Source organism: Lycorma delicatula, chromosome 4 (genome assembly GCF_047948215.1).
Source record: "Lycorma delicatula isolate Av1 chromosome 4, ASM4794821v1, whole genome shotgun sequence".
Lineage (NCBI taxonomy): Eukaryota > Metazoa > Arthropoda > Insecta > Hemiptera > Fulgoridae > Lycorma > Lycorma delicatula.
This window is the reverse complement of record NC_134458.1, coordinates 87,830,001-87,845,433: the sequence shown is the minus strand read 5'-3', so window position 1 is coordinate 87,845,433 and position 15,433 is coordinate 87,830,001. Positions and strand designations below refer to the sequence as shown.

Here is a 15,433-nt window from a genome sequence, read left to right as displayed (position 1 = left end):
CGTCACGGTGATATGAATTACCACATTACCCAATTAATGTCTGGCCATGGCTGTTTCTGCACATACCTGAATAGAATTGGTAAGGAGTCGCCTGTTTGTGAATATTGTAAGTACGTAGATGACGCCGAACATACGCTGTTCGAGTGCAATAGATGTGCGCAACACCGCCGACGATTAGTAGATGAACACATTGTGGGAAATCTTGTGGAGTGAATGTTGGCCTCTGAAAATAAGTGGAAATGGTTCTCCGTACGAAGGTGGAGGAATATCGACGCCGGGGTTACTAGAGTGCTAAGTGTAGGGAAGGATGGACAGCCCCGTCTCGGAGGACCCGTATGCTTAGGTGTACGGGTTCCTGTGAGGGGACGGGGACTCCATGGGAAAGCCTTCGCGAGAGGTTAAGTTAAGACCGAGACCCGGCCGAGGGTGTTGGTTTTCTGGGGGTGCTTGCGCCCTTAGTGCTGGCACCTTTGGTATGAGGCAAGGTATAATGATCGAGACCCGGTTCCTGGCGGGGGGCGGGGAACGGCATAGCCGGGCCCTGTTTCCCACGCCGGGGATTATAGGAAGGCACAAAAGATCCAGAACCGGGGGGGTTGACATGTCGTGCCGGATGTTAAGCCGGTGGATAAGGAGACCTCCTTAGAGTCGGAAGGACACGTCCCTGGGCCGGGTATACTTAATTTGATGTCCGGCCCTGGGATGTGGGGGGAAAAACCTGTAATTCTAAGAAACGATCATGCATTCTCAGCACTTTTAATAGCGCATGTAACCGGAAACTGCACATCCTGTAATTCTACGAAACTTGTCGAGATGTTACTGTATGCTAAATCCAACAAAGGTTATCGAACGCCGTGTTTACAATTTTAATCAGATGTCGCAATGTCCTTACACGACGATGGAGAAATAACCAAAACCGATGCGGTTATATCAACATCCATATTGAAACTGCACCTATTTAGCAGTTGCATTTCCACACCACCCTGGAGGTAGCAACCGCGGCGCGTTGAGATTTTTTTTTACATGAGTGAAATCTCTTCCCTAGAGGCCTACTATAAAACACGAACTGTTTTTTATTATACTTTTTTTTTGTTTTGATTATTTACTTTTTCTTGCGAATGATTTTATGTGATCCACAAAGCAAGCATAAATAATATTCCGGCATTAAGCCAAGATGGAAGGCAACAAGTATAATTGAGACGGGTCCAACAAAAGATGTGGTTGCCTCAGCAGACTGAGGTCTACAGCGACAGCCCTCTTCGTGGTACGATAAACTCTAATGACAACGGGATGTTTTCCTTGATGCAATCCCTACATTGTGGTAAATTGTGCGTGTTAATCGGTTCGTGGCACCAACAACATCTTATGCACAAATCGTTGAAGGAATAGTAAAAACTGTTCTTGACCAATTCTTCTTTGTTGTTTACGTTTGTATTTTCAAACTATCCGCTTCTCTGACCAGATCCAACGGCGTTTTACTCAATTTCAACCACTCCACGTACAAACATCCGGTTTGTAACGCAAATTTTCCGGTTGGATGTAGTTTATGGTACGGACAGGTTACGATGCAATTAGAATTCGGCTTTAGTGCGTACTCTTGTATCATTCGAACATCGTTATGATATCGACGCAAAAATTCAGATCTCTCCAACCCCTCTGTGTATATTGTAGAGAACTGTGAACAATATTTCTTCATAACATCATCGATGTATACAACGTCACCGTACTCTCAATTTATTTTGTGATAGTTTCTTTATAACCAAGCGGCCATCCGCCTGTATTTCGATTTCAATTCAGCGCGCGGGTACGGTGAACGAAAATGTATTATCATGTGACATCCGCTGTCACTGACAACAGCGAGTTCTTTAACTGTATACTCACCTCGGTTGCCGAGGAAGCCGTGATAGTCGATAACTTCTACCATGACCATTGTTCAATTGCGAATGCGAGGTCAAAGATAACTTTATTATATCATCGTAGACTTGGTGGGGGTAACCCCCTCCATTTTTTATTTTAACACCATATTAATGGAATGTTAACAAGCGGTGCTGCAGAAAAAACCACTACATCGTATCGGTTTCATGCTAAAAGTCTCCCATTAATAGTTCGATCTTAATGCCTCCCGCATTACATAACCTCTTTCCTCAACATCTCAAAGCGATCAATATCTTTTACTTTTACTGGATATGTTATCCCGGTCATGTTAATTTCATTTTCGTGTCTAGCATACCAACTGACGATAGTGACGACCTGGTTCGTCATGTAGTTATGCTAACACGGACCAAAGGAAACATTTTTCATCATGCGGATCTTTTATATTAATTATTCCCTCTCTTTTTACAAGTTTAGATGGAGTTTTTTATGAAGGAGTAAGATTATTCGATACCGTCCGTGTAGCGGAAGGTATCGAATAATATTTAAATCTATATAGGTTATTTTATTCATTACACATCCACTGCCGTTGTTGATGAACTTGTCAGCGTCTCCACGATTTTCTCCATCGACTTGATCCAAAGTTCATCGCCGACGTCGGGATTTTCCTCCAGATTTATCACTGTCTTGGTTTTACCGTGCAGATAAAGATTTGTGAACGACGTTTCCATTCCGTCTTTGAGACGTCTCTCCTTCATAAGTTCAACGTTGACAGCAACATACCTGTGTGTAGAAACGGAAATAAATATATTAGTACATATACAATTTGTTTCTTCTTTATAGCTGAAAAAAGAGATAAATATATTAGTTCATATTCAATTTTTTTCTTTTTCATAGCTGAAAAAGAGATTGTTAATAACAAATATCATCTTCGTATACATAATGAATAGTTACCATTTTACGTTGCCGTCAAAACGCCTGCCTTCTTCCTATAAACGGTTCAGGATGTTCGCTTGATACCGTAGAAGGTTTGAGTGAAAGTATAATTCATCAAAGTCAGACAGGTCCAATCGAAGACGGATCACATTGTTGTTTATTGCAAGGATAACCGCCAGTGATGCCATTTCTAATTATATCTGAACAAATTAAAATATATTGTAAAAGATTTTTTAACACAGAAATATGTTATTTATTTCGTGTTTTTGTGTTTCAGTTAGTGGAAAAAATGTATATAATTTTTTTAATTTATGTAATAAATTTTTTAAATAATTTTTTGATTATTTAATACCTTTTTTAACATTTTTTTATTTATGTAATAATTTTTCAATAATTATTATTTTATACAATAATTTTTTTTTTGAAAGTTATTTAAACTTACCTTGTTAATGAAGATGAAATCACACGTGGTAATTTGCCAACAGAGATAATGATCTCGCAGCAGACTATGTTATTGCATTAAATGAAAGATTGCGAATGATGAAATCGCGCGAACGTTTCCGCTTACTTATACCACCTGCTGAGAAAATGCGTAGACGTTTCTTAGAATTACACGATAAATACTTTGTGTAACATATATCGTTTAAGGTTACATACGCAATTTAAAGTGCTGAGAATGCATGGTCCTTTCTTAGAATTACACGATTAATACTGTTCAAGGTTACTCGTAGAAAGACATGTGGCTTCAACGTCGGTTTGGGTGTGGCACTTAAGACGGTTGTGTGTGACGTCAAGGTCAAACTAGTCGTTTGTGTATTGAAGTTTTCCTGTTCAAACATGTTCGAGGTCGACCGGATGCGTAGGCATTGTAGGAGGGGATACGAAGGCCTTGTATCTGTGTTGCGCATGCGCGACCGCTTTGAATCCGACGTTGCGATTGGTCGGTAGGGTGTCCGTCTGTACATACACACACACACACAGCTGGTACTGCGTTACTAATTCTACTGGTGGTCGCTAGGAGCGCTAGTATTGCAGCCGCCAGCTCAACCTTAGGTCATGTTCGTCAGCTGTTCTTAAGTCGCCCGCTACACCTCAAACTGTAAACAACACCTCAGCGCACGCACGCGAACACATACGCAGCCGCCACCGCCGCCTCCTTTTGAACGTGCCACGTACGGGTGCTGGATTAGCGGGTGACGCCTTTCAGTGCAACGGCCACGACGACCAGCATCATCCTCGAGGTAAGTCTAATTTTTAATTCTCACACATACACGCACACACAGAAAATATATTTCGTTTTTCGCAACACTTCTCTCTGAAAACAGAAAAACACAGGAAAAGGGAAATTCTAACAGTAGAAAAGAAAATTTACCACAGGGGAAAAAGGGAAATTCCCATAGAGAAAAATTGTAATTCAATGATGGCGGACGGCGCCATATTGGATTTTGACGCCGTACCCCCGATTTCAAACTTCTGGTCATTCGCATGCCGTCATGACCGGTTCGAATCCTAGCCGACCAAGTTTTTTTTCATATCAAATATTATTTTTTTTATTTGATTCAAACCGACCGCTACACAACAGCTGTTCCTCAGCGGTACCAACCTTTGAATAATTTATTATAAATAATATTGTAAGCGAATATTTTACTGAAGTTGGTATCCCTGCGGTCATTCAACTATCCCGCTAAAGGAAAAGGGAAATTCCCACCGGGATAAAGGGAGATTCCAAGATGGTGGACTGTCTGTTATCTTGGATTTTGACGCCGTACCCCCATTTTCGTACTACTGGTTATTCGCGTCCTGTCATGACCGGTTCGAGTCATAGCCGACCAAGTTTTTTTTCACTTCTTAATTATTTTTTTATTTAATTCAAACCGACCGCTACACAAGAGCTGTTCCTCAGCGGTACCAACCTTTGATTTAATTATTATAAATAATATTCAAAGCGAATATATTACTGAAGTTAGTATCCGTTCGGAATTTCAAATATCCCGCTAAGGGAAAAGGGAAATTCCCACAGGGATAAAAGGATATTCCAAGATGGTGGACGGCGCTATATTGGAATCCAAGAAGGTGGACTGTCTGCCATCTTGAATTTTGGCGCCGTATCCCCATTTCCGTACTACTATCAGGCAGCCTCTCCCGTTTTTCCCGATTCTAACAAAGGTCCAGAAGTGCCTGGGCAAGTCCACGTAAGCAACGTGCATCATGTTGAAGATCGGCGCCTCATCTCCTCATACCTCGCCGATAAGTCGTTCCTCGAGAAACAATCTCATAGGTTATTAGCCTAAGATCGCTGACACTGGCCTCGGACCAGAGTCCAAATACTTGTACTTCGCAGCAAGTCGCCCGGTGAATATCGATTAAACCAAAGTGACGTCGATGAAACCCTTCCAGTTTAGAAGAGAAATTTGGCGGTTGTTCTGCACCATTAATCAGGTAGAGGCTTCCACAAACTGTTCGAGACCAGCACCTCTGGGGTCAGTGAGTGGTGAACCCCAGGCAGGAGACTTGGCATTAGCGTCCAGAGCAACCAGCACTCTGGTGCCCGGGAGACCGTCCAGAATCCTGCCCAACTTTGCCAGCAAGTCATTGATACTCTATTCAAGTTGGAAGTGCGAAATCGAGTGTACCCCTCGTGATTCGCATGACAGTGAATATCTCATCAGACCAATGTGACATCCAGAAGACAGCAACGAATCTGAGCTAATCACGATCGTGGAGAGCGGTTGTCCCCCACAAGAATGAATAACATCCACCCCGCGGAAGCCGACCACTCTATCCGCGACCGCGTACGGCTCCTAGACCAAGAGGACCTCGAGGTTGTACTCCTCAAGGAGCCTCATGGCTTCACTGGTGGCAGCCCGGGAATGATGCAGATTTAACTGCCCCAGGCGCAAGCGTTCAACATGGTGGCGTCCATTCTCAAAACTTCCCCCAATTCAGGCGTCGCCATAAGCTGTAGTTTTCACAGCTCTCGCCTGAGCAATATCATACGCCCTGCACTGCCTATCCCTGGCCCGGTGTCCAGCATCAGCTCACGAACCTATGAAATGGGAACACAACGCAACAAAGGAAACGTCCTTACTTAGCCGACAGTGGCATTACTGCAACACACTACGCGGCTGCGTAACCCAAACTCCATAGCAGCGCAGGTTGACTGACAGCCACTGATCGTTATCAGCCCCGACGACGGGAACGTAGGCACGCTGTACTTGTTGAAGCAATATATCGCTACCGGTAGCAGTAAACACAAGTTTTACAGCACGAGGCCACAGGCCTAGAAGCGATCTATATGAGAAAAAACCAGAACTTCGAAAAACCTAAATATCTAGTTAGTCCGTTAACCAAAAATCATGAAACTTTATATACACATCCACTAACATTCCGCTGTCAAATATTATATGTCCAATCCAATAAATATTTCAAAAAATCAATCAAAAAAGCACTTCAAACGCAGAGCGACAAATCGTAGGTACACACCATATTTACAATACATCAAAATATTTTATTAAACGACCTACTTCAAATACTATGACGTTTAAAGGAAAAAATTTTAATGGTTATTCAAGATTTAATTTACAACAATGTCTACTGTGTAATTCAAATCATAATTTACAACAATGTAAAGATTTTTTAAATCTATCTATTGATGATAAAAGAAACTTCTTAAAACATAATAATTATTGGTTTAATTGTTTGTGTAACAGCCATTTTGTTAATGAATGTCATTCTTCCATTGCATGTAACATTTGCTTTAGAGAACATAATACTCTTGTATATATGGATAAGAGTATTGATTCTAAATCAAAGGAGAAAGAGTTTGAAACCAATAATTATTCTTCATTTAAACTGCAGTTACACAAAAACATAATTTTATCTACTGCAATATATAATGCCACTGATGTTCATGGTAATTCTCATGCATGTCGAATCTTATTGGATTCAGGCAGTCAAGCGAATTTTTGTACACATGATTTTGCCCGAATTCTCGGGTTTGTGCTAGGGAATGTATTCTTCCCATTTTTGGAATAAATAACTCAGTTTCTCAATCTCAATATAGTGTTGTACTCACATTGCATTGCCTATAAATCGATTTTTCATTTGAAGTACAATGTGCTGTTCTTTCAAATATAACAAATTGCCTACTGTTATACACTTTTGGCATTTCACATCTTAATTTACCTTATAATTTATTTTACGTTGATCCCAATTTTAATATTACAAATGCATCAATATATTAATCAGAGCTTAATTTTACCTGAGTCTCATTCTCCCTGGGAAATTTATTCAAACTTATAAAGATCCTATTGTCCAAGAGACTAAATCACTATATATAGTTGGCAGTTGTATTCCAACTAATGTTAAGCGCATTAATTCCACTACATCATTTCTTTCTTGTAAAGGTTCTATAGACCTCTCTAATATAACCAAGAAATTTTGGAGGATCGAAGAAATTAATACATATTTCACTTATTAACAATTCCTTATGCGAAAAACATTTCCAATTTAATTTGACACAAAATGATCAAGGTACATTTGTAGTCTCATTACCATGTAAATATGATAACATTCAATTAGACGGTTCCTTTGTTAATGATAGGAACAGATTTTTGTATTTAGAAAAAAAAGCAATAATACTACGGTTAAAAGAGATTATACAACCTTCACCCAAGAATACTTAGATCTGGGTCACATGTCATCCCTTAACTTTGATGAATTATTAATTAAACGATCTAATGTGTGTTACTTACCCCACAATCCAGTATTTAAACCGTCTAGCCTAACAATTAAACTTCAAGTAATTTTCGATGGTTTGGCTAAACCTTCTTATGGCCTACCACTTAATGATATTTTATTAGTTAGTCTAGTAATCCAACAAGAGATATTTCCTATAATGATTAGATTTAGGACAGATAATTATGTCATTACATCAGACATAAGAAAAATGTATCGATAAATTTTAGTCAGACCTAGTGAATTAAACTTATAACATATACTATAGCGTGATTCACCAAATCAGAAAATAAAACTCTATGCACTATATTCAGTAACTTTTGGAACTGCTTGTGCACCATACTTTTTTTATTCTCCTGTTTAGCCTCCAGGAATCACCATCAGGTTTTACCTCAGAGGATGAAATGTATGAGTGTAAGTAAAGTGTAGTCTTGTACAGTCTCAGGTCGAGATGTGTGGTTAATTGAAACCCAACCACCAATGAACACCAATATCTACGATCTAGTATTCAAATCTGTATATAAGTAACTTTCTACTAGGATTTGAACATTGGAACTCTTGACTTTGAAATCAGCTGATTTGCGAAGAAGCGTTCACCACTAGACCAACCCAGTGGGATTTATTTACACATTTCCATGAATCACATAGGATTTACAGTTGATCCAACTTCCAGTAGTCAGTCATGTACATGTGACTGGCATTCCAGATTACTATCAAGAGAATATTTTTTGCAGTTTTGTATCTGAATCTTGTTTATTTTGCCAAACCATAGCGGCAATAATCTATGCTCTGCTGTTTTTCTTCTGGGTCATATGATAAACTCAAGTTTCACCTCCCATCAGAATATTGAAAAGATAGTCGTCTCCCTTGCCAGCATAACACTTCAGAAGCTGTTAACAACATTCCATTCATTGTTTTTTCCTGTTAGTTTGCATAGTACTCAGCATGAACAGACTTTACAGTAGCCCAGTTGTGCAATACTACTCATTCCTACTCGTTCTTTTGAATAGGCTATCTGATTGGCATTCTGTTGTTATTTGCAATGATTATTTTGAATCAATTCAACCACCTCTTTTGATGCTTCTTGTCCGTCATAGAAACTGGTCCACCACTGCATGGTTTATCATAATATTCACTTGACCACATTCTGATGCACAAACTTTTATCGCCACCTACTCAAAGTATCTTGATCACCAGTTTCACCTTCATAAACAAGTTTTAGATGAGCACTGTTAAAATTTCAATCACTGCATGTTGTTTTAAACATGTTGACATAGCAAGGGTACTTCACTCCACATGTGGCAACTGGCACAAAATGAAAGGGCACGGGTCAATGAGTTTTGGAATGTTATTATTAATGAAATGAACTATAAGTTGCCAGCACCTATAGCTTTGGAGAACATTTTACTCCCTTGTAACATTTCAATGTGCATTACGTTTCAGCGCCCCTGGTACTAACAGAAGCATGTATTGTGGTAATACAATGTAATAGCTGACACCAGTTTTTGGACTCTGTTGCCTCACTAAGTATGGAGAGAGGGAATATAAGTATGTTGACTTGTGCACTTGGTAATGGTTTAGAATTAGCAATCAATTTCTGAAAATATTTATCAGCAATTTTTAGTTGTTAGTTAGAGCACATAGTGATGTATTGACTTGGGCATTATTACTTAATTTTATTACATTAATTTTAGATGAATACATATCTTTTTTTACTCAAAGTGCGTGTTAGTGAGTTTTAATTTTTACTTTAATTTAAAATATCTTCTTGAAAAAGAAACAAAGTAATTCATCCTGAAGGGTGTGAAATTATTGCATCAGATATTAATAATTGTAATGAAAAATCAAGAGAAGGATATCTGTATAATATTTAGAGATAAATCATTAAAAAATTTAGAGATTTAATCTACTGACATATTTCAACTACTTATACTTAAGAATCTTTTATTTTTTATTCTAACTATAATTTAAAAGACTATAAGAAAGTAGCATTAGAATAGGGTAGAAGAAATATCATGAAATACAGTTGCCATCAAGTAACAGCAAACTTGGAATGGTGGCGATTACTACCCAACATAAAAACATGTTCCTCACGCTCAGTAGTCCTTGCCAAATAATTATTCTATTTTTAAGAAATTAATGTAACAATTTTGAAATGAAATAAGTCGGCTAATTCTGTACTTTACATTGTAAAATGTAATGACGAATGACAAAATATTATCTATTACTAGTTACATGGTAAATATTGCGATAGATGGTTATTATTATAACTTTAATTACTTACTGGAAAATGAATTATCCATTTAATTCCTTAGCTCGAACGCTCTCCTTGCTGTCATCACTACCTTCAGTGTAATTGTCACTATTATTAGTGTCATTACATAGAGTCAACGAAAGATTCTGTCAGAGAATCTATTAACTGGTCTTGGCTCGAACATTCACATTCAATTTTTTTAAAACCTTTTCACATTAAGGTTTCCAGTAGTTGTCACTCATCAAATTCATTTTATCTTCACACAGTTCCTGCACTTCTGACATCTTAAATGTTGTGTTATGAATTGAAACATGTCATTTCATCTCTGACCATACAATCTCGATTGGATTTAAATCAAGATGATAAGGTGGAAGCTGCAGAACTTGATGCCCACTTCTTTTCAACAATTTGTCAAATTGGTATTGTAAATAGTTAATTTTTTGTTCATTTATACTACTTAAAATGAGGAATATTTTGTATATTTTTAAATCAGAATTAGTGACTTAAATAGTTTTATAATTATGCAAAAAATTAACAAACTTCATTTTGTTTTGTGAAAATGAGATTAAACAAATAAACACTATCCAAAAAATTAAATGGAAATTTAGAATTTCCACTTGGGGCCACAATTGGCATCCTTCTTAATTCTTCCAGGTGACTAAGGATGGAAATCAGTATCAATTTGTATCTCAACAGGTTTTATTGAGAGCGAGTCAATTTGGATATGTTGTCATCCAGTCGTTCATAGATGTTTTCCTACCAAGTGGTGAAGGTGTTCTTGATTAAATTGTACAAGAAGGTTTTATAAGTCTTTAAAAGAAAAAATGACAACAAAAACTGTCATTTTTACCTATTGTAATATGAAGCAATGAGTAGAATGGGCAACTTTTATATGATGATGGCTATTCTATTATTATCGAGGAAAAAGATTATTTGTAAAAAAAGTTGGCAATTGATATAAGTAGTAAACAAACTATTTCCTAATTGAAAAAATTAATCCACATTCATAACTTTCACTATATGACTTTTATCTTACCTACTCATATTAAAATACCAGACTCTCCCATCATCTCAACAACAATTTTGTGGAATTCCACTTTGATACGACTAAAACATGAACTAAAAAAACTTTCCCCAGCAAAAGGACATAAACAAAGACTGAGAAACCTCGGTTGAATACAAGCAGAAAAAGAAGATACATTTTATTGTCATGTGTATAAATCAAACAGTATTATTTCTAACCCCACTAAAGTTTAACTTTAACGCTCACTAAAGTTTAAATTATTAGGTATCAGAACTTATAGCTAGCTCTTAACTAAGATTTTATTACTGAAATAAAATTTTATAATTGTGAAGAATTTATTTTAGATTTTAATTTCTTTCTAAATAACACAATCATTTCTTGAACAACAATTTTATTTTTAAATTATATTCTAATATTAATTTTTTTAATTTTATTATATTAATGTAAAACTATCAATACTATATATTATTCTAATACTTTAACAATTTTAATTTATGTAGTTGAATTCTGAAAAAGTTTACACTATATAAAAAAAATGTTCACTGTGACTACAGGTGCCAACCAGCACACGGCCATTTTATCATTAAGTTAGTAAGCTGAGAGATGACAGGAAAACAGCATATTTCATGTATAACACATGAAATGTGCATATACTATGCATTTCTAATTCCATGGTAGTATTACTGAAGTTTATTACAAAAACTGTAGGTTACAATCAAATCCATCTAACATTGTCAATTCATGAGCAATCTTCTATAGGATACGTTTTTAATTTTGATGGTTTCGAATGATACATTGACATGGAGTTTTCAAATTCATTTTTAATATAAAGAAACATGAATTCTATCACGAAATTCAGAATGTAAAATAAAGTATCCAGAATTTAGAACGAATGTTACTTAACAATTAACTAATATTCAAGTGAAACTTGTTAAATATTCTTCAGTCTAGGCAAAAATAAATCTTTATAAAATTACTGATCAACAGGGTAAAAGCAAACACAAAACAGTGCATGTTTTTTTGTATAATATGTATAAATTTTTATAGTTTTTATTATTTCATTCTAACTTCATTAACACATTCTGCAATAATCAACTATTGTAACCATACCATATAATGGGAACTAGTATTTAAACATCTTGTTATACACAAAACAAGAAGCAGTTGAAAAATGTTTTTAAAAAAGTTTTTAATATCTATTTAAATAAATCAGGGATCACGGAAGATGAAAAGAAAATGCATTTTCACTCATTCCTTTCGTTTAAAACTTTCTTTTTCTTGATTAAAAAATGGGGAGATTTTATTTTTTGTTCTTTTCCAATTTTGTTTCTAAAGTACCAAAAGTACTTATGAACTCTACTTTCCTTTTCCTGAAACATAGATATATTTGTTATATAAATATTCTGCAAATAAAATTCAACATCAAGTATTCATCAACAATGGTATTAATCAATATAGTCATTAGATACAAGTCACCAACTGAGAAATGTTTTTGATGCTTTTATTATTTTCATTCTTATTAATAATAACTTACATTTAGGCAATAATTTGTTTAGTATAATAATAGATGTATTCTAAACACTTCTATATCTGATCATAAACAAAATATAGAAAATACTTTTAGATTCAAGTTGAAGAATACAAAATCAGTTCATAACACTTTGAAGTTACTGCTAATATTGTTTTACTTAAATATGAGAGTGGTACAGATACTTCTCGACCTAACAAAAAAAAATTAAGATTTTTCAGGAATTTTTTAATGTAGCCACCTTGCAATTCAATATATTTAGACCAACAACTACCAAACTTTTAAATACCATTAGTGTAATGCAGTTAGTCTACTTATGTAATATAAGCAGTTGGCTCAGATTTGACTCATCATTTGAAATAGATCTTTGTCCAGCGAGCCATTTCTTAAGGTTTAAAAAGAGGAAGTAATCACTGGGAACCAAATCCATGTGGAAGCACTTCAAAGTGCTTTCAAATGGATTTGGCTAACAGTGAAGCGTAATAATCCCCAGTGATGTTCCTGTCTTTATCCAGGTAATCTATGAGCCACACTATGAAAATCCTAAATAACTGTAGCCATGATTTTTTTCTGGAGATAGGTTTCACTTTCTTTGGCAATTTTCACCTGCTCCCACTTACTCTTTGGATATCTGTTTGGTCCCTGATCACAGTAACAATAAATCCAACTTCATATGTTTTTATAAATATCAAAGAAACTCACCAGAATAGGATTTAATAAATGCCGAATGCATTTTTGATAGACTGTTAACAAACGTGGCACCCATTGAGTGGAACACTTTCGCATACCCAAAACATCATGTTAAATGTAGTGGATACAGTCTATCGAGATTTTTACAATTTCAGCAAGCTCGCATACCTTCAGTCGACACTCATTTAATACAGTTGTGGATTTTATCAAAGTCAGTTTTAGCCATCCCAAGCATTCTTAAACTTGAATGGATGTACCACCATGTTTAAATTCAGCAGCCCCTTTTTACACAATCAAAAAAAAGGGGAAGAATCCTTTTAAGTGGAATCAAACTCTTCTTGTATGTACATCATGGTTAAACCTTTAAAACAAAATACTTTAAGACGGCTCAAACTTCAACTTTATCAATTTTTCAGAAAATCTCAAAACTTCCTTGGTATACGAGACTACCACTAACAATCAATTAAACATACATGTCTGAAACTTTGCAGCACACCATCTAAAGGATCTTACTTGACAAATATTATAGACATTGGCCATGCACCATCTCTGTGTCAGGGTGAGAAGGTTTTGAACAGTCCCTAGAAAACAGTCTAATTATAAATTGCACAAGTCACATCATTTTTTTTGTTACTGCAAATTTATTATTTTTCTATAATAGTCACCATGAAAAAAAAGAACTGTATTCAAAAGATTATACCTTATAAAACAACTGACAAAAAAAGTTGATTTTTAATTTATTTAGAGAAAACCTGTAGAAATTAAATGACAAATTGCATGTAAAAAGTACCAAATTTTTACCTTTTTTTCACTGTAATACAATTTTAATGCACGTTAGCTTCATTAAGAAATTTTCTAAAAAATAGTCAAGTGTATTTAAGAACAGAATTTTATCTGTTATTTAACAACATATTAACAAATTACTCTGATAATTGGGTTCAATATAACTGCTATTTATTTTCATTGAAATTCAATTCCATAAATAAATTTTTATTCTGCTCTATACAAATTAACAGTATTTTATTGCTTCATTATCTATAGATTAATAGTAATCAGTTGTTATTACTAACACCAAACTAAAATATGTTTTTATCCATTTCCTGTTTTTAAATTAAACCATATTTTATTGTTAATTAAATAATTATTTCTTTATTAAACAACAACTTAATTTAAAGAAATTTCAATTTCTTTTTACTAAATCCCCCCTCTCGAATATAACAACTTATTAATTCAAGTAGACCACTTTGTCTCTGTATATGTAAATTTACAATTATATAAATAAATATGTAGCCAATTTCATAGTGTCACTAGATTAGATACTGGGCATACATTATAATTGCTGGCATCCATTGCTTTGCTGTGCATTTATTTTGTTTATTGTATGCACTATAACTGATTTTGTAACAAAACTGATTTAATTGAAACTATTATAGAATGTACTTACAGTTTTTATACTGGTGCCTTCAATTTTGCATTATGTACAACTTTCTAGAAAAGTAAAATATTTAAATAAGAAAATCAATAATTTGTACTGAGCAGTTTATTAAAAGTTTTTTTTTGCATTGAGTGTGTTTTAACAATACTACATAACTGTAGAAAATTTCAACCAATGAAATGATTGAAAAATGATTGTGAAATAAGAAGAATTTCCATTAAAATTGCTAGCAATTTTGGCTGTCTGATAGAGAAGAATGAAACCTCACACTGCAAAATTGTATAGTACAGTGAAAAACTGTTCAAACACAAACAATGACAACACTATATTTTATGATCACTCATAAATTATGGAGGTTCCACCTACTTTAATGGAAATTCTTCCTTCCTTCCTACCCAATAATTTTTCTATTCATTATTAAATGAAGTTATGTATGTACTGCAGCACTACTATTAAAATACACACTAAAGTGAAAAAAAATTTTTTGCCACAAGCTGAAATAGTAATTTTTTTTTAATCAGTTTCCTCATCAAAATCAATAACCAGAAATTTTTAAAAAGCACTTATATGATACATAAAAATTGTTAAAACATCCATTTTTTTACTAATTATAATTTCTTAAAAAACAATAGAAAAATAAAATTTGTATAAAAAAATGTATAATTTTGTTTTATTAATGTGCTTCGATTGCTATACATGTTCTTTAAATAGACTGAAGCTCTCAAGAACAATGCAGAAAAGGACAAGGATTAATATGGCATAAACACAGTTTCCCCTGCCATCCAGTTGGTGCAGCTCTTCAAAGACTAGGTTTTTGTTGCATGAACACTACTGTAATTTTAAAACATACCTGTAACATGAAGAACACACCTGTCACAGAGGGGAAAACAAAGGGTATAGGTATGCTTCACCATAAATGCTCCTATAGGACATACTATGTAACAGGTACTGCAGCCA

General features: G+C 34.9%; 1 protein-coding gene across 1 annotated transcript in view; it reads right to left on the bottom strand.

The window, feature by feature from the left end:
- Nucleotides 1–11,249: 11,249 nt before the first annotated feature.
- LOC142322668 (kinesin-like protein KIF11) overlaps nucleotides 11,250–15,433 on the bottom strand; it is an 86,193-nt gene continuing 82,009 nt past the window's right edge. Inside the window, exons 18-19 of the mRNA XM_075361744.1 lie at nucleotides 14,486–14,529; nucleotides 11,250–12,193 (exon numbers count right to left, since the gene is read on the bottom strand). Coding sequence (XP_075217859.1) covers nucleotides 14,491–14,529 — 39 coding nt within the window. The 3' untranslated portion in view covers nucleotides 11,250–12,193; nucleotides 14,486–14,490. The remainder of the gene's footprint in view (nucleotides 12,194–14,485; nucleotides 14,530–15,433) is intronic.